The 23,487-nt window shown below is 45.1% G+C and overlaps 1 protein-coding gene across 2 annotated transcripts in view; it reads right to left on the bottom strand.

Moving 5' to 3' along the window:
- Positions 1–23,487, bottom strand: part of nectin3b (nectin cell adhesion molecule 3b) — a 75,700-nt gene that overhangs the window by 6,790 nt on the left and 45,423 nt on the right. Inside the window, exons 3-6 of one of the 2 annotated variants that reach the window (XM_036990195.2) lie at positions 22,053–22,352; positions 20,376–20,493; positions 20,111–20,262; positions 10,192–10,336 (exon numbers count right to left, since the gene is read on the bottom strand). In XM_036990195.2, coding sequence (XP_036846090.1) covers positions 10,192–10,336; positions 20,111–20,262; positions 20,376–20,493; positions 22,053–22,352 — 715 coding nt within the window. Of the gene's footprint in view, positions 1–10,191; positions 10,337–13,521; positions 16,760–20,110; positions 20,263–20,375; positions 20,494–22,052; positions 22,353–23,487 lie in introns of those variants that run through there. The other variant, XM_036990194.2, reaches the window with a different exon arrangement.

Here is a 23,487-nt window from a genome sequence, read left to right as displayed (position 1 = left end):
CCAGAGTAAAGTAGTCACTGAGCTGTTTGGTATCATTGTGGTCACCACACTGAACATGGACCAGAGTAAAGTAGTCACTGTGCTGTTTGGTATCATTGTGGTCACCACATTGAACATGGACCAGAGTAAAGTAGTCACTGTGCTGTTTGGTATCATTGTGTGCACCACATTGAACATGGACCAGAGTAAAGTAGTCACTGTGCTGTTTGGTATCATTGTGTGCACCAAACGGAACATGGACCAGAGTAAAGTAGTCACTGAGCTGTTTGGTATCATTGTGTGCACCACATTGAACATGGACCAGAGTAAAGTAGTCACTGTGCTGTTTGGTATCATTGTGTGCACCAAACGGAACATGGACCAGAGTAAAGTAGTCACTGTGCTGTTTGGTATCATTGTGGTCACCACATTGAACATGGACCAGAGTAAAGTAGTCACTGTGCTGTTTGGTATCATTGTGTGCACCACATTGAACATGGACCAGAGTAAAGTAGTCACTGTGCTGTTTGGTATCATTGTGGTCACCACATTGAACATGGACCAGAGTAAAGTAGTCACTGTGCTGTTTGGTATCATTGTGTGCACCACATTGAACATGGACCAGAGTAAAGTAGTCACTGTGCTGTTTGGTATCATTGTGTACACCACACTGAACATGGACCAGAGAAAAGTAGTCACTGTGCTGTTTGGTATCATTGTGTGCACCACATTGAACATGGACCAGAGTAAAGTAGTCACTGAGCTGTTTGGTATCATTGTGGTCACCACATTGAACATGGACCAGAGTAAAGTAGTCACTGTGCTGTTTGGTATCATTGTGTGCACCACACTGAACATGGACCAGAGTAAAGTAGTCACTGAGCTGTTTGGTATCATTGTGGTCACCACACTGAACATGGACCAGAGTAAAGTAGTCACTGTGCTGTTTGGTATCATTGTGGTCACCACATTGAACATGGACCAGAGTAAAGTAGTCACTGTGCAGTTCGGTATCATTGTGTGCACCAAACGGAACATGGACCAGAGTAAAGTAGTCACTGTGCTGTTTGGTATCATTGTGGTCACCACACTGAACATGGACCAGAGTAAAGTAGTCACTGTGCTGTTTGGTATCATTGTGGTCACCACATTGAACATGGACCAGAGTAAAGTAGTCACTGTGCAGTTCGGTATCATTGTGTGCACCAAACGGAACATGGACCAGAGTAAAGTAGTCACTGTGCTGTTTGGTATCATTGTGTGCACCACATTGAACATGGACCAGAGTAAAGTAGTCACTGTGCTGTTTGGTATCATTGTGGTCACCACACTGAACATGGACCAGAGTAAAGTAGTTACTGTGCTGTTTGGTATCATTGTGGTCACCACATTGAACATGGACCAGAGTAAAGTAGTCACTGAGCTGTTTGGTATCATTGTGTGCACCACATTGAACATGGACCAGAGTAAAGTAGTCACTGTGCTGTTTGGTATCATTGTGTGCACCAAACGGAACATGGACCAGAGTAAAGTAGTCACTGTGCTGTTTGGTATCATTGTGGTCACCACATTGAACATGGACCAGAGTAAAGTAGTCACTGAGCTGTTTGGTATCATTGTGGTCACCACACTGAACATGGACCAGAGTAAAGTAGTCACTGTGCTGTTTGGTATCATTGTGGTCACCACATTGAACATGGACCAGAGTAAAGTAGTCACTGTGCTGTTTGGTATCATTGTGTGCACCACATTGAACATGGACCAGAGTAAAGTAGTCACTGTGCTGTTTGGTATCATTGTGTGCACCAAACGGAACATGGACCAGAGTAAAGTAGTCACTGAGCTGTTTGGTATCATTGTGTGCACCACATTGAACATGGACCAGAGTAAAGTAGTCACTGTGCTGTTTGGTATCATTGTGTGCACCAAACGGAACATGGACCAGAGTAAAGTAGTCACTGTGCTGTTTGGTATCATTGTGGTCACCACATTGAACATGGACCAGAGTAAAGTAGTCACTGTGCTGTTTGGTATCATTGTGTGCACCACATTGAACATGGACCAGAGTAAAGTAGTCACTGTGCAGTTTGGTATCATTGTGTACACCACACTGAACATGGACCAGAGAAAAGTAGTCACTGTGCTGTTTGGTATCATTGTGTGCACCACATTGAACATGGACCAGAGTAAAGTAGTCACTGAGCTGTTTGGTATCATTGTGGTCACCACATTGAACATGGACCAGAGTAAAGTAGTCACTGTGCTGTTTGGTATCATTGTGTGCACCACACTGAACATGGACCAGAGTAAAGTAGTCACTGAGCTGTTTGGTATCATTGTGGTCACCACACTGAACATGGACCAGAGTAAAGTAGTCACTGTGCTGTTTGGTATCATTGTGGTCACCACATTGAACATGGACCAGAGTAAAGTAGTCACTGTGCTGTTTGGTATCATTGTGGTCACCACATTGAACATGGACCAGAGTAAAGTAGTCACTGTGCAGTTCGGTATCATTGTGTGCACCAAACGGAACATGGACCAGAGTAAAGTAGTCACTGTGCTGTTTGGTATCATTGTGTGCACCACATTGAACATGGACCAGAGTAAAGTAGTCACTGTGCTGTTTGGTATCATTGTGGTCACCACACTGAACATGGACCAGAGTAAAGTAGTCACTGAGCTGTTTGGTATCATTGTGGTCACCACATTGAACATGGACCAGAGTAAAGTAGTCACTGTGCTGTTTGGTATCATTGTGTGCACCACACTGAACATGGACCAGAGTAAAGTAGTCACTGAGCTGTTTGGTATCATTGTGGTCACCACACTGAACATGGACCAGAGTAAAGTAGTCACTGTGCTGTTTGGTATCATTGTGGTCACCACATTGAACATGGACCAGAGTAAAGTAGTCACTGTGCTGTTTGGTATCATTGTGGTCACCACATTGAACATGGACCAGAGTAAAGTAGTCACTGTGCAGTTCGGTATCATTGTGTGCACCAAACGGAACATGGACCAGAGTAAAGTAGTCACTGTGCTGTTTGGTATCATTGTGTGCACCACATTGAACATGGAGCAGAGTAAAGTAGTCACTGTGCTGTTTGGTATCATTGTGGTCACCACACTGAACATGGACCAGAGTAAAGTAGTTACTGTGCTGTTTGGTATCATTGTGGTCACCACATTGAACATGGACCAGAGTAAAGTAGTCACTGAGCTGTTTGGTATCATTGTGTGCACCACATTGAACATGGACCAGAGTAAAGTAGTCACTGTGCTGTTTGGTATCATTGTGTGCACCAAACGGAACATGGACCAGAGTAAAGTAGTCACTGTGCTGTTTGGTATCATTGTGGTCACCACATTGAACATGGACCAGAGTAAAGTAGTCACTGAGCTGTTTGGTATCATTGTGGTCACCACACTGAACATGGACCAGAGTAAAGTAGTCACTGTGCTGTTTGGTATCATTGTGGTCACCACATTGAACATGGACCAGAGTAAAGTAGTCACTGTGCTGTTTGGTATCATTGTGTGCACCACATTGAACATGGACCAGAGTAAAGTAGTCACTGTGCTGTTTGGTATCATTGTGTGCACCAAACGGAACATGGACCAGAGTAAAGTAGTCACTGAGCTGTTTGGTATCATTGTGTGCACCACATTGAACATGGACCAGAGTAAAGTAGTCACTGTGCTGTTTGGTATCATTGTGTGCACCAAACGGAACATGGACCAGAGTAAAGTAGTCACTGTGCTGTTTGGTATCATTGTGGTCACCACATTGAACATGGACCAGAGTAAAGTAGTCACTGTGCTGTTTGGTATCATTGTGTGCACCACATTGAACATGGACCAGAGTAAAGTAGTCACTGTGCTGTTTGGTATCATTGTGGTCACCACATTGAACATGGACCAGAGTAAAGTAGTCACTGTGCTGTTTGGTATCATTGTGTGCACCACATTGAACATGGACCAGAGTAAAGTAGTCACTGTGCTGTTTGGTATCATTGTGTACACCACACTGAACATGGACCAGAGAAAAGTAGTCACTGTGCTGTTTGGTATCATTGTGTGCACCACATTGAACATGGACCAGAGTAAAGTAGTCACTGAGCTGTTTGGTATCATTGTGGTCACCACATTGAACATGGACCAGAGTAAAGTAGTCACTGTGCTGTTTGGTATCATTGTGTGCACCACACTGAACATGGACCAGAGTAAAGTAGTCACTGAGCTGTTTGGTATCATTGTGGTCACCACACTGAACATGGACCAGAGTAAAGTAGTCACTGTGCTGTTTGGTATCATTGTGGTCACCACATTGAACATGGACCAGAGTAAAGTAGTCACTGTGCTGTTTGGTATCATTGTGGTCACCACATTGAACATGGACCAGAGTAAAGTAGTCACTGTGCAGTTCGGTATCATTGTGTGCACCAAACGGAACATGGACCAGAGTAAAGTAGTCACTGTGCTGTTTGGTATCATTGTGTGCACCACATTGAACATGGACCAGAGTAAAGTAGTCACTGTGCTGTTTGGTATCATTGTGGTCACCACACTGAACATGGACCAGAGTAAAGTAGTTACTGTGCTGTTTGGTATCATTGTGGTCACCACATTGAACATGGACCAGAGTAAAGTAGTCACTGAGCTGTTTGGTATCATTGTGTGCACCACATTGAACATGGACCAGAGTAAAGTAGTCACTGTGCTGTTTGGTATCATTGTGTGCACCAAACGGAACATGGACCAGAGTAAAGTAGTCACTGTGCTGTTTGGTATCATTGTGGTCACCACATTGAACATGGACCAGAGTAAAGTAGTCACTGAGCTGTTTGGTATCATTGTGGTCACCACACTGAACATGGACCAGAGTAAAGTAGTCACTGTGCTGTTTGGTATCATTGTGGTCACCACATTGAACATGGACCAGAGTAAAGTAGTCACTGTGCTGTTTGGTATCATTGTGTGCACCACATTGAACATGGACCAGAGTAAAGTAGTCACTGTGCTGTTTGGTATCATTGTGTGCACCAAACGGAACATGGACCAGAGTAAAGTAGTCACTGAGCTGTTTGGTATCATTGTGTGCACCACATTGAACATGGACCAGAGTAAAGTAGTCACTGTGCTGTTTGGTATCATTGTGTGCACCAAACGGAACATGGACCAGAGTAAAGTAGTCACTGTGCTGTTTGGTATCATTGTGGTCACCACATTGAACATGGACCAGAGTAAAGTAGTCACTGTGCTGTTTGGTATCATTGTGTGCACCACATTGAACATGGACCAGAGTAAAGTAGTCACTGTGCAGTTTGGTATCATTGTGTACACCACACTGAACATGGACCAGAGAAAAGTAGTCACTGTGCTGTTTGGTATCATTGTGTGCACCACATTGAACATGGACCAGAGTAAAGTAGTCACTGAGCTGTTTGGTATCATTGTGGTCACCACATTGAACATGGACCAGAGTAAAGTAGTCACTGTGCTGTTTGGTATCATTGTGTGCACCACACTGAACATGGACCAGAGTAAAGTAGTCACTGAGCTGTTTGGTATCATTGTGGTCACCACACTGAACATGGACCAGAGTAAAGTAGTCACTGTGCTGTTTGGTATCATTGTGGTCACCACATTGAACATGGACCAGAGTAAAGTAGTCACTGTGCTGTTTGGTATCATTGTGGTCACCACATTGAACATGGACCAGAGTAAAGTAGTCACTGTGCAGTTCGGTATCATTGTGTGCACCAAACGGAACATGGACCAGAGTAAAGTAGTCACTGTGCTGTTTGGTATCATTGTGTGCACCACATTGAACATGGACCAGAGTAAAGTAGTCACTGTGCTGTTTGGCATCATTGTGGTCACCACACTGAACATGGACCAGAGTAAAGTAGTTACTGTGCTGTTTGGTATCATTGTGGTCACCACATTGAACATGGACCAGAGTAAAGTAGTCACTGAGCTGTTTGGTATCATTGTGTGCACCAAACGGAACATGGACCAGAGTAAAGTAGTCACTGTGCTGTTTGGTATCATTGTGGTCACCACATTGAACATGGACCAGAGTAAAGTAGTCACTGAGCTGTTTGGTATCATTGTGGTCACCACACTGAACATGGACCAGAGTAAAGTAGTCACTGTGCTGTTTGGTATCATTGTGGTCACCACATTGAACATGGACCAGAGTAAAGTAGTCACTGTGCTGTTTGGTATCATTGTGTGCACCACATTGAACATGGACCAGAGTAAAGTAGTCACTGTGCTGTTTGGTATCATTGTGTGCACCAAACGGAACATGGACCAGAGTAAAGTAGTCACTGAGCTGTTTGGTATCATTGTGTGCACCACATTGAACATGGACCAGAGTAAAGTAGTCACTGTGCTGTTTGGTATCATTGTGTGCACCAAACGGAACATGGACCAGAGTAAAGTAGTCACTGTGCTGTTTGGTATCATTGTGGTCACCACATTGAACATGGACCAGAGTAAAGTAGTCACTGTGCTGTTTGGTATCATTGTGTGCACCACATTGAACATGGACCAGAGTAAAGTAGTCACTGTGCAGTTTGGTATCATTGTGTACACCACACTGAACATGGACCAGAGAAAAGTAGTCACTGTGCTGTTTGGTATCATTGTGTGCACCACATTGAACATGGACCAGAGTAAAGTAGTCACTGTGCTGTTTGGTATCATTGTGTGCACCACATTGAACATGGACCAGAGTAAAGTAGTCACTGTGCTGTTTGGTATCATTGTGGTCACCACATTGAACATGGACCAGAGTAAAGTAGTCACTGTGCTGTTTGGTATCATTGTGTGCACCAAACGGAACATGGACCAGAGTAAAGTAGTCACTGTGCTGTTTGGTATCATTGTGTGCACCACATTGAACATGGACCAGAGTAAAGTAGTCACTGTGCTGTTTGGTATCATTGTGTGCACCACATTGAACATGGACCAGAGTAAAGTAGTCACTGTGCTGTTTGGTATCATTGTGGTCACCACATTGAACATGGACCAGAGTAAAGTAGTCACTGTGCTGTTTGGTATCATTGTGTGCACCAAACGGAACATGGACCAGAGTAAAGTAGTCACTGAGCTGTTTGGTATCATTGTGTGCACCACATTGAACATGGACCAGAGTAAAGTAGTCACTGTGCTGTTTGGTATCATTGTGTGCACCAAACGGAACATGGACCAGAGTAAAGTAGTCACTGTGCTGTTTGGTATCATTGTGGTCACCACACTGAACATGGACCAGAGTAAAGTAGTCACTGAGCTGTTTGGGATCATTGTGGTCACCACACTGAACATGGACCAGAGAAAGCAAAGGAGAGAGATGTCTGAGGGGATCAGAAAGACAATAATAGACAAGCATGGTAAAGGTAAAGGCTACAAGACCATCTCCAAGCAGCTTGATGTTCCTGTGACAACAGTTGCAAATATTATTAAGAAGTTTAAGGTCCATGGAACTGTAGCCAACCTCCCTGGGCACGGCCACACGAGGAAAATCAACCCCAGGTTGAACAGAAGGATTGTGCGAATGGTAGAAAAAAAAAACCAAGGATAACTGCCAGAAATACAAGCTGAACTCCAAGGTGAAGGTACGTCAGTTTCTGATCGCACCATCCGTTGCTTTTTGAGCGAAAGTGGGCTCCATGGAAGAAGACCCAGGAGGACTCCACTTGTAAAAGAAAAGCATAAAAAAGATGGACTGGAATTTGGAAAGCATATTGACAAGCCACAATCCTTCTGGGAGAATGTCCTTTGGACAGCTGAGTCAAAACTAGAGCTTTTTGGCAAGTCACATCAGCTCTACATTCACAGAGGGAAAAAGGAAGCTTTCAAAGAAAAGAACACCATACCTACAGTGAAACATGGAGGAGACTCGGTTCTGTTTTGGGGATGCTTTGCTGTGCCTGGCACAGGGTGCCTTGAATCTGTGCTGGGCACAATGAAATCTCAAGACTATCAAGGCATTCTGGAGCAAAACGTACTTCCCAGTGTCAGAAAGCTCTGTCTCTGTCTCAGGTCATGGGTCCTCCAATAGGATAATGACCCAAAACACAAACAGCTAAAAGCACACAAGAATGGATAACAAGAAAACATTGGACTATTCTGAAGTGTCTTCTATGAGTCCTGATCTGAATCCTATCGAACATCTATGGAAAGAGCTGAAACTTGCAGTCTGGAGAAGGCACCCATCAAACCTGAGACAGCTGGAGCAGTTTGCTCAGGAAGAGTGGGCCAAACTACATGTTAACAGATGCAGAAGTCTCATTGAGAGCTATAGAAAACGTTTGATTGCAGTGATTGCCTCTAAAAGTTGTGCAACAAAATATTAAGGGTCCCATTTTTGTCCATACCATTTTCATTTGTTTTATTATTTACAATATTATGTTGAATAAAAAAATTATATTAAATATGGAATAAACAATGGTGGATTACAATTACTTTTGTAAGTTTCTTCAGAGAAAATTGTGCAATCTTCGTTTTTTATGAGGGGTACCAACAAATTTGAACACGTCTGTAACGGAACCCTACCCTGTTTAACAGTGTGTAATGTAACGGAACCCTGCCCTGTTTAACAGTGTGTAATGTAACGGAACCCCACCCTGTTTAACAGTGTGTAATGTAACGGAACCCTACCCTGTTTAACAGTGTGTAATGTAACGGAACCCTACCCTGTTTAACAGTGTGTAATGTAACGGAACGCCGCCCTGTTTAACAGTGTGTAATGTAACGGAACCCTGCCCTGTTTAACAGTGTGTAATGTAACGGAACCCTGCCCTGTTTAACAGTGTGTAATGTAACGGAACCCCACCCTGTTTAACAGTGTGTAATGTAACGGAACCCTGCCCTGTTTAACAGTGTGTAATGTAACAGAACCCTGTTTAACAGTGTGTAATGTAACAGAACCCTACCCTGTTTAACAGAGTGTAATGTAATGGAACCCTACCCTGTTTAACAGTGTGTAATGTAATGGAACCCTACCCTGTTTAACAGTGTGTAATGTAACGGAACCCTACCCTGTTTAACAGTGTGTAATGTAACGGAACCCCACCCTGTTTAACAGTGTGTAATGTAACGGAACCCCACCCTGTTTAACAGTGTGTAATGTAACGGAACCCTGCCCTGTTTAACAGTGTGTAATGTAACGGAACCCTGCCCTGTTTAACAGTGTGTAATGTAGTAGGGTAATAAAGTCTGTAGCACCACAGACTGTCTGTTCCCACATCAGACACATCCTCCTCAGCTCACTGTGTCTCTCTCTGTCTCCCTCATGACGAACATCATCTGGGAGTGATGGTCCGCTAGGGGCCTCCCACCGCCATGGAACGGGAGTGGCTGATTGGCCAGCTTGTCCTGGTTGTCAGAAGCTGAATGTGTGAACGTACAGTGAGGAAATGCAGACAGACAGGGGAGGAATGGGATTGAAGAGGCCTTTCAAGAACAAAAGGAAAACAGAGATGATGTAATCCCTGTGGGGATATAGATGCCGGATGGAGCTCCATATCTATGGTGTAATAGGAGGATAGACCAATGAGAAACATATGCGATTGTTTTGCTTCACTTCCTGTGTTGGAAAATGTTGTTTCAACTGGAGGGTAGACTGGTTAAAGCGCTCTGTTTTTATTGGGTCATATGTGTGTGTGTCTGACATGAAACTGCACCCTAAAGTAAGGACAGGAGGATACACATATAAGAGTTGAGGAATATGTTAGCCACTTGCTTTGAGGCATCCCAATCACTTGAACCCACCCACCCACACACAGGGCCAGATGTCAGTCACAGACATCTTGGGCAGGGAGTGACCCAACTCTTATGTAAATAATTTACTCTAAAAGTTCCTTCCTTCTTTTTGCCCCAACGCTAACATGAGTGCAGGTCTAGCAATAGAAACTTACTCAGCAAAACAAGGCAAGGGACTCGTGCCAAGACTGCAATTACTTGTCACCCCTCAACCTTGTACCACCACCTCGCTACCTCCTTGCACCAGACTCCATTTTATGGTACACTGCAGTGGAATGACTCCATGTGCAGTATGTATAGGAAAGCACTTTGGATTTGAGTTAGACTGTAACTCCATGATGATATGATAGTCACAACATATCAGTTGACGATATTAACTAATGGATGAATTGATCCAATACAGCTGCAGTATTCTGTGACAGCACTTCCACTCACACTTTGTCTGTGTACGTTGGGGCCGAAGTCTTCCGTGCAGTGAGGATGACGATGGTGAAGACGGCTATGAGGAATAGGGCAAGGACAGCCCCCATCACTGCCCCTGCCACAGCAACAGAGTTTGCCCTCTTTTCCTGAGACTGGTCTGGAACAGAACACAGACAGATGATATGAAACAGCAGACACAATCCCACATATCAGAGCAGTGTAGAAATCATGCGGCAAAACATTTGACTATACAAATCCAGGAGCATTCTAACAGCATTCACACAGGCAACCCAATTCTGATATTGGTTTCACTAATTGGTCTTTTGACCAATCAGATCCACTCTGAAAATGATCTGATGTGAAAAGATCTCAGTTTCGCTTGGTCAAATGATCTGTATTGGGCTGCCGGTGTAAACACAGCCTAAGTGTAAGAAGCTGCGTGTGTGTGTATGTGTGTGTGTGGGAGAGAGATAGAGAGATCTGCAGGCAGGTTGCTGACTGTCTCCCAGCAGTATGAACTACAGTAACTCAAGTGTGATTAGGGGCGCCATGCTGCTCCTCTTAAAGCCCTGCTTCTGTAGTCTCTCCCCTGCAGCTCCCCCATACTTCAATGGGCCTCATTCACTTTTCACCTCAGCCTCCCTCTATCCATCTCTCTCTCTCTCCCCATCTTTCTTCCTGCTCCTGCTCATGTTGTGTGTAATGTGGTCTCGTTATCCTCCATGTCGGGGGTCTGGAGAGGAGATTTGCAATGATCACGATTAATTAAGATGAATTAAAATCACAGAACCTTATACAACCTAGTGGACCTTATGGGTCCCGGTCAAACACAACGTTGTATTTGTTAATTAGTTAGTTGCATGGAAAGAAGCATCCTTAAGACACTGAGCGGAGAGGGGGGAGGAAGCGAGAGAGTGACAGACAAGTCAAGTTGCTTAGCTCTTGAGCGGTAGAAAAATCTATAATCTGCAGAGACGAGAATCCAAAATAACATGTCAATTACGATGCAGAACAAACAGCGTGGGACCTTGGGGTGACCCCCCCCCCATCCTTCTCTCTCCCTCAATACACACCTCACATGACCGACAATAGGGGGTATTGGATTTAGCAGTAGCGCAGGGAGAGATTACGCTTCACTACAGAGCAGTGAAGAACACAGCCTCTTGAGTGAGATGCGGAAGGGAAAATTAGAGGAGAGATTAGCCAGACGTTCCATGAAGGGCTATAGTAACTCCTTTTGATAACCATGACAGCAGATGATGAGTCAAGTACAATGACCTTAAGACTCTTGTTCTCTCTGCCCACTTCAGCTAACGTACATCTGACCAGACAAGGCAAGAGTGAATATACTGCTCCTATGAGTGGGGTGGTGGTAATGGCAGACAGACGTGTAGGTGAGAGGAGTGGTGTGTGTGTGTGGCTGCCAGGGTTGATCACAAGGATCCTGATTATCAAGCTCTAATGGATCAGACACACCAATAGTGTTTGCTGGCGAGAGTACTCAGCACCTCTGAAAGTAATTTGTGAACCGAGTGCGCACCGATTTTACATGTAGAATCACGTAAAAAAATATTGTCAGTCAGACTTCTGCAGTGGATGGTCCCTAAAACTAACGCTAGATCCACATTCGGTGTGATGTGCACAAGCCTTAAGGGTCCTGATTCTCTAGCTCTAAGGCTGCCATGGCCAACACCTTAGAGGATCTGATAGACACTACATCCCGCCGACACATTCCCAAACTGCAACCTGACCCAGGTAGAGGCTTAATCCTGTCTCAGGTTCTCAGTCTACTTATCCACTCCTCTCAGAACAGTGCTGACAGACAAAACCCAACTCAAACTCCTCTAAAAGGACAGCGGGAATCAGAGGTGTATGACCACAACAGTTCCTAACCCAGGTCAGGGCAAACCTAAAACCCAGGTGAATGAACACCTCACTGACCTACAGAGGTCAAACTGAGAAAAAAAATCTCAACAGCAAGGTCAAGGGTCATGTGGTTACCAGGACATCAGCGAGCTCTGAGGAAGCAGATGCTTATGTAGTGGGCGGATCAGATGGGACGAGGCGGTGGGACAGGAAGTGTGTGGGTGGTCGTGGTCTGTCAATCTCTCAGGCATCTGTCCCAATTAGACACCAGCTAGCTGCACAGTGGGATACAGTACTAGTGGTCCCCACTACTCTATTTGTTGTAGTCAAACTCCATCTTCATTTAAAACTGATTCCTAAATTAAACATTTTCACATTAATTTAGATTGTACACTACCCTGCAGTCTGTGTTGTGGGTCGACTCTGGTTCGTAAAGTATCCCTAGAATCTCTTCATATCTGCTGAAGGTGATAAGACAAATCAATGAATAGATTTTTGTATATGGGGGTTTCAACATAATTCAAGCATAACAGACTGAAAATCATTACTGCTGGAGAGCTGGTGCTAAATCAACAGCCCACTCTGTACAATAGAATCAGGCATGTTCCAGTCCAAGGTGAATGAGACCTTGAAAAACTTTCATGGACAGAATCTACTGAAATAAGAGCTGAGCAGAAAGAAGATGTGGTGATGACATACACTAACACAATGCCAAGGTCAAATGATTTCTTAACCCCGCAGAGCCCACTCTATGCAACTGTCAGCTTGTCATAAAGGACCATTTCATGTCTGATGGCCAAACCTCTCATTTTCCCATCCTTCAACAGCCCCTTTAACCTTGCTCCCTCCTCTCTCTCGGTCTGCAGGTACATGTGGTGGGGCCCTGATGGAGCCCGCCTGTCACCAGCTCCAGATGAGACTGTTGCCATGGGGACAGAGTCAATGGCCCGGAGAGGGGGAGCTCAGGGGCAGATATAAACACTAACCACTTGATTTCACCAGCTGTGAGATACTGGGAGAGAGGCACAGGGGAAATTCACAAAGGAGACAAGCTGTAGAGGGGAGCAGGGGGCAAATTCTGTTCTGTCACAAAGCCAGACGAGAGTTGACAAGAGAACCAGAGAGGGGAAAGAGACTAAAGACGAGAGGTTTTTTTGATCTCTGCTGACTTCTACAGAAAGCATTTGGAGAGAGGCAGAGTAAGAGAGAGGGGAGAAGGGAAAGATGGGCAGCAGTCAAATAGAGAAAAAACCAAATGAAATCTCATATTGCAACGCTGGCTTGTGATAGTGGCAGTAACATGCTATGGATTTGTTTGGAAGTGTGTGATGCACCGGAGCACAGGCTGTATGATGAGTGAGGGAGCTAAAGATGACGTCACCTTGAAGAGCACAGGGAGGAGAATCATCACTTTGAGAGTACAGTAGCTACCCGAGGAAGCTTGTTTAGGAGCTCAGATCAGTCAGGAAATGCAAATCACAGAAAAAAAGGTGCTTTATTGAAAACAAAAAGTATTTCAAAAAAAATATGTACAAAATAATGCTTGTTGTCATTGATTATACAACATGTGATTATTTTAAATGTTTTCTTGCATTATATATTTTTAAACTTACAGTAGCTCTTCTCTTATATACAAAACAAGCATGAACACAATGGGAAGGTGCTTGCAAGGAGAATGTGAAATACGGTTGGAGGTTGACCCTGGTGAGGTGTTGGGGTGCTCCACTCTCCATTCTCGCAGACTTTGTACAAGAACTAAACAAAACCATCTGGAAGTCCAAAAATCTCCACTTCATTTTCTTATATACCATGCACACTTAAAGGGATAGTTCACCCAAATGACACATTGGTTTCCTTACCCTGTAAGCAGTCTATGGACAAGGTATGACAAAAAATCCATGCTTTCCCAGGCACTGTTTCCACAAGCTAATGTTTTAGAATTTTGTGGGACAACTCCCATTCAAGTCATGGGAATGATATTAGCATTTTTCACGCATCATGTCCAAATCATCCAAAAGTATCTCAAATTGATTGTGAAGCTCAACAAAGTCACTTCTAGATGATCTGAATATAAACCAAAGCATGGATTTCTGTCATACCTCGTCTATAGACTGCTCACAGGGAAAGGAACCCAATCTATCCCTTTAACTCCGCTGCTCTGACAGAAAACTGCCATATAGGAACTGTACAATAACATAATCATTGTTTTAGCTTAGTTCAGCTTTGTTCAGGTGTTTTGCAACTCAGACTTTGCAAAATGTCATTCATTGTATGAGCAAAAATAATGCTATCGTCAGAGAATAGAGAAAAGAGGATATGCCACAAAAACAGAATGACTTGATCAAAACATTGTAAAAAAACACACATAAAAAGGGGGGGGGGGAAGGAAAATAAAAGGCAACAAACACCTCACTCAACAGAGGATGAAACGGGCCTTGCACTTCTGTCTGTACATTTTACTTGACTACTTTACTGCTCTCCTGGGATAAGGCACCGGTCACATAACTGAACCCAGAGCAGTGAGTAACAGAGAAAATCTCACTAGACAGAACAACGATTCTCTATTTACTTCACAGTAGCACAGCTGAAATAACAACAGAAGTAGAAGTATTATGCCCATTTACTGTTTTCTAAACAGCCTTTAACATAGACAGTCTATACATCGTACTCTATTTCTATGAGCATTTCAGATTATATATAGAAAAGCACATACAAATCGAGAGGAAGAGGGTGCTGACAGAAAGCATGTAGCTCCTGAACATACAGACCCCCCCCCCCCATCTGTGAAAAGGGACCTCTAGTTGAATATGTTTTAATTCTATTAAGGGCTGAACATCTCTGTATGAAGAGGTGATATACAACAAGTCAACTAATACTCAGTTGTAACTCGTTAGTTATCATTACTGTCCTGCTATCTGAGACGGACCATCACACTGATACAGAACATTGCAGGAAGTAGTTCTAACCTACGACATCCTGCTGCAATGACAGCATCTAACGCTATGTGACAATATTGACCAGGTTGGCACTGGTACTAATAATACACTCACACATACGCGTGTAACAGCACATAATGACAATAATGTTTTGTGATTTGTATCCGTGCTATCCACTTAGCAACTGAAACACTTGTATGTGCCAGAAAGCTGTACATTCTTTTCCCTTTCTGTGGGTACCAAACCACAGACCAAGAAGAAATGAAATCTGGAATAACAAGTAAATACTGTCCACTTTTTCCTCTTTCCTTCCTCCAATACAGATTCCCAAAAAATGACTTCATTTCATTTACAGAATCATGAAATGAAAAGGAGCAAGAGTTCTGCCTTTGTTTACAAAGTAATTAACATAAAAAGGAAAATTGCTAAAGGCTTGCAATCAAAACAATACCACAAGGCCTACCCAGTAGTGCATGTGTAGTGAACTGTGAGCCACATGAACTAGTTAACAGATTTGTCCTCTAGTTCAGAATGAAGGCAATCCACACACCTTCCATGATGAGGATCAGAAGCAGAGGAAAACACCTCCTGTATGAGGATCAGAATCAGAGGGAAACACCTCCCGTATGAGGATCAGAATCAGAGGAAAACACCTCCTGTATGAGGATCAGAATCAGAGGAAAACACCTCCTGTATGAGGATCAGAATCAGAGGGAAACACCTCCTGTATGAGGATCAGAATCAGAGGGAAACACCTCCTGTATGAGGATCAGAATCAGAGGAAAACACCTCCTGTATGAGGATCAAAGGAAAACACCTCCTGTATGAGGATCAGAATCAGAGGAAAATAGCTCCTGTATGAGAAATGAAAAAGCATGTTGAAAGAGAAAACTACAGTATAAAGACAATGTCCAAACATGAGCTTGTGAGAGAGAGAGAGAGAGAGAGAGAGAGATGTAGAGAGGCAGAACATGTGAGTATTCTCTTTTCTTAAATAATGTATGAAATCCTCCTGTGATTTCTGCGCTGTGGTCTCTCTTCTCTCTGGTGGCAGAGTCTGTTGGCAGGGTAGCGTGCCTGGTGGTGGTGGGATCAGACGTACCACTCCCTGCGTGAGATCACTGAGCCGTCCATATGGGAGACATAGTCCCCCTCAGCCCCGCTGTCATAGCAGTCATCCGACAGGTAGGGGGAGCCAGTGCTCAGTGGGTGTGACGGGGCAGCGTATCTAGCATGGCCTGTCTGGTGTGGGCTGGGGTAGCTACGCAGGTGGTCGTGGTGGTCTCCGTTCCTCATCGCCCTCGTGAGGCCGTTGGGCTGGTACTCCGGTTCTCTTTGGTTGTTTATGATGGTTGTTGATGTTGGATGCAGGTGGAGGCGTTCACGGTCCCGCACGTGGTTGCGTTCGCGGTCGCCCCACTCTTCGCGGTCCTTGTCTAGGTAGACGTTATTTTCAGGCTTAGTAGGGTGGAGCTCGTGCTGTGGAGGAGCCTTCTGCATGTCTGAAGGCCCTAGGTACTGCTTAGTGTAGTAGTCCCCGCGGAAGGTCTGTCGTTGTCGTAGGTAACAGACCCCGCCCACTACCAGCAGCAGAAGGAGGAACAAGGCTCCGCCCACAGCCCCGCCCACAATGGTGCCCAGGTGGTTGTCAGGGGGCAGGGCTGCCAGGGTGGGGGAGGTGAAGACCCGTCGCTTGTCTCCCACAGAGGTGGATGAGGAGGCAGAGCCGGTTAGGACAGGCGCAGGGGTGGTGGAGGGCATGGAGGTGGTGGGAGGATCTAATGGAGGGAGGCAGGGAGGGAGGAGTAAATGGGAAAAGGAGGGTCAGGGAGGCAGGGAGGGAGGAGTAAATGGGAAAAGGAGGGTCAGGGAGTGAGGTAGGAGCAGAGAGGGAAATGAGGGTCAGGGAGGGAGGGAGGAGCAGAGGGGGAAAGGAGGGTCAGGGAGGGAGGGAGGAGCAGAGGGGAAAAGGAGGGTCAGGGAGGGAGGTAGGAGCAGAGGGGGAAAGGAGGGTCAGTGGATGGAGGTAGGAGCAGAGGGGGAAAGGAGGGTCAGGGAGGCAGGGAGGGAGGAGTAAATGGGAAAAGGAGGGTCAGGGAGTGAGGTAGGAGCAGAGAGGGAAATGAGGGTCAGGGAGGGAGGTAGGAGCAGAGGGTGAAAGAAGGGTCAGTGGAGGGAGGTAGGAGCAGAGGGGAAAAGGAGGGTCAGGGAGGCAGGGAGGGAGGAGTAAATGGGAAAAGGAGGGTCAGGGAGTGAGGTAGGAGCAGAGGGGGAAAGGAGGGTCAGGGAGGGAGGTAGGAGTAGAGGGAAAAGGAGGGTCAGGGAGGGAGGTAGGAGTAGAGGGGGAAAGGAGGGTCAGGGAGGGAAAGGAGGGTCAGGGAGGGAGGTAGGAGCAGAGGGTGAAAGAAGGGTCAGTGGAGGGAGGTAGGAGCAGAGGGGGAAAGGAGGGTCAGGGAGGGAGGTAGGAGTAGAGGGAAAAGGAGGGTCAGGGAGGGAGGTAGGAGTAGAGGGGGAAAGGAGGGTCAGGGAGGGAGGTAGGAGCAGAGGGGGAAAGGAGGGTCAGTGGAGGGAGGTAGGAGCAGAGGGGGAAAAGAGGGTCAGGGGAGGGAGGTAGGAGCAGAGGGGGAAAGGAGGGTCAGGGAGGGAGGTAGGAGTAGAGGGAAAAGGAGGGTCAGGGAGGGAGGTAGGAGTAGAGGGGGAAAGGAGGGTCAGGGAGGGAGGGATGGAAATACAGACAGAAAAGTAGAGAATGTCAATGCCAACTACATCAGCATATTACTGAAAGGGGATAGGTTGACATGAAAACACTACCAACATTTCTACATCTAAAATGACATGTTCATAACAGCCTCTGGCTTGCATTGGCATGTTGTCTGTACAAAGTATGTTGTTACATCTTGACATACCACTTGAGGATAGAAGTTCCCTTTCAAAACGTATAGATGTGGCAAATTAAGTTGATGTCTTGGGACTGAGCTAAGGTACCCAAAATGACATGCAGTCTATAGCAGCCAAGTGTGCTGTAGGCAGAGCAGTAGCAATCCAGAGACGGTTTTGTGATTAGTGTCATAATGGTCAATGGAAAAGTAAGGTAAGGCAGAGGGATGTTGATGTTACTAGTCTAGAACCAGAGATGAGTGATCAGGAAACTAAATCATCTACAAAGCAAAAACACATTTTTAAACAAATCATCAATTGAAGTGAATGTTGCCTGGCTTTTGTTAGTGTCTTATTTGAAGTAGTACTGTATAAGTGGTTAATAATGCTGACAACTAGAGGCAGCATGACATACACACAGTCAGTTACCATTTTCCTTGTCTGTAAATCTATGCAAGAGAAGATTTGTTCCGGATTGCACAGATCTACTGTTGGGTTTGAGGGACACTCACATGACGTGTTGTAGCTACCTCCATTAAAATCAGGTCGAATTAACTAACCGATTAACACTTTAATGCTGTGCCTGTTATGTGGGCTTATGGACGGCTTTATGAAGAGAGTATGTTGAGCATTTCAAATAAAGACAAACATGTCATTGCCAGTGATAATGTTGTGAGGCAATGATAGGTAGGAGGGAGGGGATGTCTAGAATAGAGTCAGCACTAAATGTTAGGGGCTTGGAGATATGGGAAGGACTACTAAAATGGTAGGGACTGGTTCAGGGATGGATACTTGGGTAAAGGGATAGGCAAAAAGGGCGAATCACTCCTTCACAATTCAGCCAATTTGAACAACTGTTTTAGGCATATGCGTTAACGACTTGATCCAGATCTTCAAATACTCCCTAGAAATGTTCTTTGGGCCCTTCATCAACAGCTTAGTATCACAGATGGGACATGCTGTTACATCTCTGGTCAATCTGCTCTCCTTATTCCGTCTGCTAGTATTTCTGTCTGGACTTGCCGAGTCTGTATTGAACCATTGTGGTTGTGGTTGGATTAGGACTGAGTGACGTGTCCACTGCTTCATGTGTGAACGGTTCCCTTTAAAAGTGTTGTTGTAAAGTTGTTCAAACAGGGACATAAGATGACACCGCAGTCTTAGTTCCTAGTTCCAGGTCAGATGTCTGTAGAGATATCGATCTCTGGCGTCATGGCCCTGTGAATTCCATTTGAATCATATGAATTATGCGACACCATGTGGAGACACTGCACGAATGTGTGGGCGCGCACACACACACACACACACACACCCCTCCCAGAGGCGTGCACACAGCGAAAACACACCACACACAAAACCACAGAGCTCCTCTCAAAGGGAAAAGCAACAAAAAAAAGGTTTAATAAATAATGAATAGGAGTTGAAAAGAGCTGGTGAATGTTATGAATCTGGGACATCCTCATCTCTCAGTCAAGGCTACACGTTTCTGCCTTTCACTCCGTGACAAAGAGAGGGAGGAAAGAGAGAAAGAGGTAGAGATAGAGGAGAGGGGAAAAAGCAGAGAGAGAGAGGGAGAGAGATGGAGCATAGAGACAGAGAGATGTACAGTAGTCAACGTGATATTGAAATGAAAGCTCCATTAAGGAGGGGAAGAGAGGTTTACGGCCAAAAGGGTTCATATTGCACAGCAGAGAGACAGAGACACAGGCCAGGCCAGGCCAGGGGAATGACAGAGGAGACATAGCAGAGGAGAGTGGAGGAGTGAGTTAATGGTCTGGGGGATGAGCAGACATGGGTTTGGCCAAAGAACCAGGGAGATCTCCTCTCCTGTTGAAAATCTGGAGACCTAATCAAGAATAATCAGGGCCTCATTAAGACTCGTACATCTGAGGGCCGGAGATAAATTGGCCCTAACACAGCATGGCACCTCGCTTCATTTCAAACACACCCTCAAGCTTAGACAGACTGGGGTCAAGAATGACGAAATGCTGGACGGATCATGTTTTTTTATTTCATTTTTTTGTAAATGCTGTTGTTACAAAATCATAACAATTAAAACGTGTTTAGTAGCACGAGCCACAAAGACAGCATTATATATTATATAAATCATGACTCATCTCTATGCTATTATGTTGACACCGAAAGCTTCAAGGCCATAATATGTTTAAAGTTCTCCCTAAGAAAGACAGGAAGAATACGTGTGGAATAACAAGCTGTGTGCACATTCAGCAGCGTTTGTTTCCTCCGCTCACCTTGTATGCGTATCCTCAGGTCCCTGCTGCGTAGGTTGATGTCATTGGCAACCTCACACCTGTAGACTCCAGAGTCATTCCATTGGAGGGGCCTCAGAAACAGCAACGTGTTGTTCACTATCTCCACCCCTTCTGGCATTTTCCCATCCAGTCTGGGATATCCACAAAACACAATTACATTATACACTGGTTCAACGTTTAATCTGCAGTGGGAACAAATTTGTGCACATAAAAACATGAGTAGCGAGCGCACACGCTCACACACCTGATCCATGTGAAGTGGTGTGCTGGTGGGTTTGCGTTGGCTTTGCAGGTCAGTTGGATGTTCTCACGGCCCACATACCAGTCACCGTCATAACCTACGACCACGATGTCTGGGGCGTCTGCAGAGACACGACACAGAGAAGGGGCAACAGACAGAACCTGAAAAAGTGGAAAACTCAACCACCCCCAACCTTTTTTGTGTGGAATTACATGAATCAATCAAACCTGATGAAATTTCAGCATCAAAGACACTTACAGTACCAGTCTAAAGTTGACACACCTACTCATTCAAGGGTTTTTCTTTATTTTTTTTTACTATTTTCTACATTGTAGAATAAAAGTGAAGACATCGAAACTATGAGATAACACATATGGAATCATCTATTATCCCAAAAAAAGTGTTCAACAAATCAAAATATATTTTATATTTGAGATTCTTCAAAGTAGCCATCCTTTGCCTTGATGACAGCTTTGCACACTCTTGGCATTCTCTCAACCAGCTTCATGAGGTAGTCACCTGGAATGCATTTCAATTAACAGGTGTGTCTTGTTAAAAGTTAATTTGTGGAATTTCCTTCCTTCTTTATGCATTTGAGCCAATCAGATGTGTTGTGACGAGGTAGGGGTGGTATACAGAAGATGATATCAAATAGGGCTAAGTCCATGTTATGGCAAGAACAGCTCAAATAAGCAAAGAGAAATGAAAGTCCATCACTACTTTAAAACGTGAAGGTCAATCAATATGGAAAATGTCAAGAACTTTGAACGTTTCTTCAAGTGCAGTCGCAAAAACCATCAAGCACTATGATGAAACTGCCGCTCATGAGGCCTGCCGCAGGAAAGGACGACACAGAGTTCCCTCTGCTGCAGAGGATAAGTTCATCAGAGTTACCAGCCTCAGATTGCAGCCCAAATAAATGCTTCACGGAGTTAAAGTAACAGACACATCTCAACATCAACTGTTCAGAGGAGACTGTGTGAATCAGGCCTTCATGGTCGAATCGCTACAAAGAAACCACTACTAAAGGACACCAATAATAAGAGGAGACTTGCTGGGGCCAAGAAACACGAGCAATGGACATTAGACCAGTGGAAATCTGTGCTTTGGTCTGATGAGTCCAAATTTGAGATTTTTGGTTCCAACCTCTGTGTCTTTGTGAGACACAGAGTAGGTGAATGGATGATCTCTGCATGTGTGGTTCCCACCGTGAAGCATGGAGTAGGTGGTGTGATGGTGTGGTGGTGTGGGGCTGCTTTGCTGGTGACACTGTCAGTGATTCATTTAAAATTCAAGGCACACTTAACCAGCATGGCTACCACAGCATTCTGCAGTGATACGCCATCCCATCTGGTTTGAGCTTAGTGTTTTTCAACAGGGCAATGACCCAAAACACACCTTCAGGCTGCGTAAGGGCTATTTGACCAAGGAGAGTGATGGAGTGCTGCATCAGATGACCTGGCCTCTACAAACACAATGTGTTATTTCCTAGTTGAGGTCTTCACTAAAAATAGTACAAATTAAGAAAAACCCTTGAATGAGTAGGTGTGTCCAAACTTTTGACTAGTACTGTATGTGTGAATGATTCTGAACAGAAAAGGCAGTCTCGTGGGTACTCGTATTGAATCACACACACACAGACAGAGACAGAGACAGAGAGAGAGACAGAGAGAGACTCACACTGCACGTTGAGCTGGTAGGGGATCCTGAAGTCTGTGTGCAGGGCAGGATGACGCACCACACAGGTGAGGGCGTGACCCTGGATGTGGCGGGTGGGCTGCCACAGGTAGCGCACCTGGGTGCTGGTCGTGCCGTTTGCCTCGTCCTGCAGCGACACCTCTGATTGGCCAAACAGGTCAGTCTCCCAGGAGACTTCGGCGGGGGGCCGGGCCCGCTCAGCGATGCAGGTGGCCACCACTGTTTCATTGCCCTCGTCGATCAGAGCTACCGAGCCAGCCGACACATACACCCTGGGCTCCACTGAGAGAGAGAGAGAGAAGGGGTGAGGAAACATGGATAGAAGGGGTTGTAGTGCTCAGTCAGTGTTCCAGTATCTTCTAGGGCAGGGGTCCCCAATTACATTCAGCCATGGGCCGATTTTTCCTTGAGCAGTTGGTCGGGGGGCTGGAAAATAGTTAGAAATAATTTTTACACTACAAATTGACCACAAAAATCCCTAACAGATACTGTGTAGTATTTGACAAAAACAGAATAATTTCAAACCTGGATTTACATTGGGATACGATCACGTTTTAATTTATGCGTGAGAATATTTGCAAACTGATTTCCTAAATTAACATCACTTTGAGATGATTTTCTGGTGATTTTACAGTCTTACATCCAAAAAACGAAAATCCTAAATATACAAATATATATATATATATATTCCGATTTTGTTGTTGTTGTCAGGGGCCAAATAAAATCACCAGCGGGCCGAATATGGCCCGTGGGCCACCTATTGGGGAACCCTGCTCTCGGGAAGCAGAGTTCCTGAGTAGGGTCTGGAAGTGGTTCAGTCATTCACCAAGCTCTTGTTTCCTTCTTTCCATCACTCTGTCTTTCAACCGCCGCCCCCCTTTCCATCTCCCTCCTTTCCCCTGTCCTACTACGCAGTAGCAGCTCAGAGACTTTCTGTAACCCTTCAAAAACAGTGTGTGTAGCCTTGCCTGGAATAATACATCTAACCCCGACTAACTCCCCGGGATCCTTTAAAAGAGGGACGTCTCAATTGCCCACCACATTCCTCTAGCTCCAATTATAACACCCTGTTCCTGTATACCCCTCCCTCGCTCCCATTCCTTCACCCCTCCTTTCACGCAACTGTACCCATACCGTTCTCATTGCAATGCCCCTTCAACCAACCCTTATTCCAACCCCTCGTCCTCACTACCTTCCATCCTTTCTCTCCACACTTTGTCTTACCACTCTCCCTCTGGCCCAGTGATGTGAGTAGGATCCTCTCCCCACAATGGCCATGTGTAGTTCATACATTTTTACATGAGGCTCTTTACTAAGATGCAGGATTACGTTTCAGAATATTACAAGCACACCATCAGCCATACAAACACACACTTACACGAGGTGTGTTGCACAGAGACAGACACTAGCGTTGGGT

This window comes from Oncorhynchus mykiss, chromosome 10, assembly GCF_057628025.1.
Source record: "Oncorhynchus mykiss isolate SJ-2025 chromosome 10, ASM5762802v1, whole genome shotgun sequence".
Taxonomy (NCBI): domain Eukaryota; kingdom Metazoa; phylum Chordata; class Actinopteri; order Salmoniformes; family Salmonidae; genus Oncorhynchus; species Oncorhynchus mykiss.
The sequence above is the reverse complement of the archived record's forward strand: the minus strand, read 5'-3'. Positions and strand labels throughout refer to the sequence as shown.